A 1135-nucleotide genomic window follows, 5' to 3' on the forward strand; every position below is an offset into this window, starting at 1 on the left:
TGTTTATATATTAAATATATTTATATATAATATAAATTATATGAATATAAATATATACATGTAAGTATTTTTGAAATATATACTGTATGTGTGTGTATTTATATATACATAATAAATATACACAGTACACACACATATATTATGTAAACAAAAACTTTTATTTTGGATGTGATTAATCGCGATTAATTATTTGACAGCACTGTTTTTTATTATAATATTATTATAATTGTATCTGATTAAAATATGTAACATAATATAAACAATAATAATAAACCATGTTAGCTATTTATTATTGCATATTATTACAAATTAGTATTTCAATCAGTTACCTTTGGTTTATACTTTTATTCCATGACAGAAGTTAGTTTCCATAATTTTAGTATTTGACCTTAAACCTAAGAATGAAATGTTTATGAACAGAGTTTTTATTTTATTTCAGTTAACATTTATTTTAGGGCACATGTTTTTCGTCTGGCTGATATGGTCTGATATATGTGTTTATAGTGGCATCCGGTGCGTCCGATCATCGCCTCCATCTCCAGCGGTGTCGTGTCCATCTGGGCTCAGAACCAAGTGGTGAGTGAATAGAGCAGCTCCTCACTCGAGTGAGTGAGTGAGTGAGTGTAAAAGTGAGTGAGTGCGTGTGAGAGTGAGTGCGAGTGAGTGAGTGAGTGAGTGTGTGTGCGAGTGAGTGAGTGTGTGTGAGTGAGTGAGTGAGTGAGTGAGTGTGTGAGGCGAGTGTGAGTGAGCGAGTGTGCGTGAGTGAGCGAGTGCGTGAGTGCGCGTGTGAGTGAGTGAGCGAGTGTGCGTGAGTGCGCGTGTGTGCGTGAGTGAGCGAGTGCATGAGTGAGTGGGTGAGCGAGTGTGAGCGGGTGTGCGTGAGTGAGTGTGCTTGAGTGAGTGTGCGTGAGCGAGTGTGCTTGAGTGAGTGTGCGAGTGAGTGTGCGAGTGAGTGAGTGTGCGAGTGAGTGAGTGTGCGAGTGAGTGAGTGTGTGAGTGAGTGTGAGAGTGAGTGCGAGTGAGTGTGTGTGCGAGTGAGTGAGTGTGAGAGTGAGTGCGAGTGAGTGCGTGTGCGAGTGTGTGTGCGAGTGAGTGTGTGTGCGAGTGAGTGTGTGTGCGAGTGAGTGTGTGTGAG

The 1135-nt window shown here is 40.8% G+C and overlaps 1 protein-coding gene across 1 annotated transcript in view; it reads left to right on the top strand.

Annotated features, from left to right (window-relative positions):
- Positions 1-1135, top strand: part of LOC107723014 (retinoblastoma-binding protein 5-like) — a gene marked incomplete at its 5' end in the record, with an annotated part of 16766 nt that overhangs the window by 5355 nt on the left and 10276 nt on the right. Inside the window, 2 exons of the mRNA XM_016531517.1 lie at positions 456-462; positions 505-576. Of these exons, the coding sequence (XP_016387003.1) occupies positions 456-462; positions 505-576 (79 nt within the window). The remainder of the gene's footprint in view (positions 1-455; positions 463-504; positions 577-1135) is intronic.

The sequence above is a fragment of the Sinocyclocheilus rhinocerous genome, unplaced genomic scaffold (genome assembly GCF_001515625.1).
Source record: "Sinocyclocheilus rhinocerous isolate Xijiao unplaced genomic scaffold, SAMN03320098_v1.1 scaffold223, whole genome shotgun sequence".
Classification (NCBI taxonomy): Eukaryota; Metazoa; Chordata; class Actinopteri; order Cypriniformes; family Cyprinidae; genus Sinocyclocheilus; species Sinocyclocheilus rhinocerous.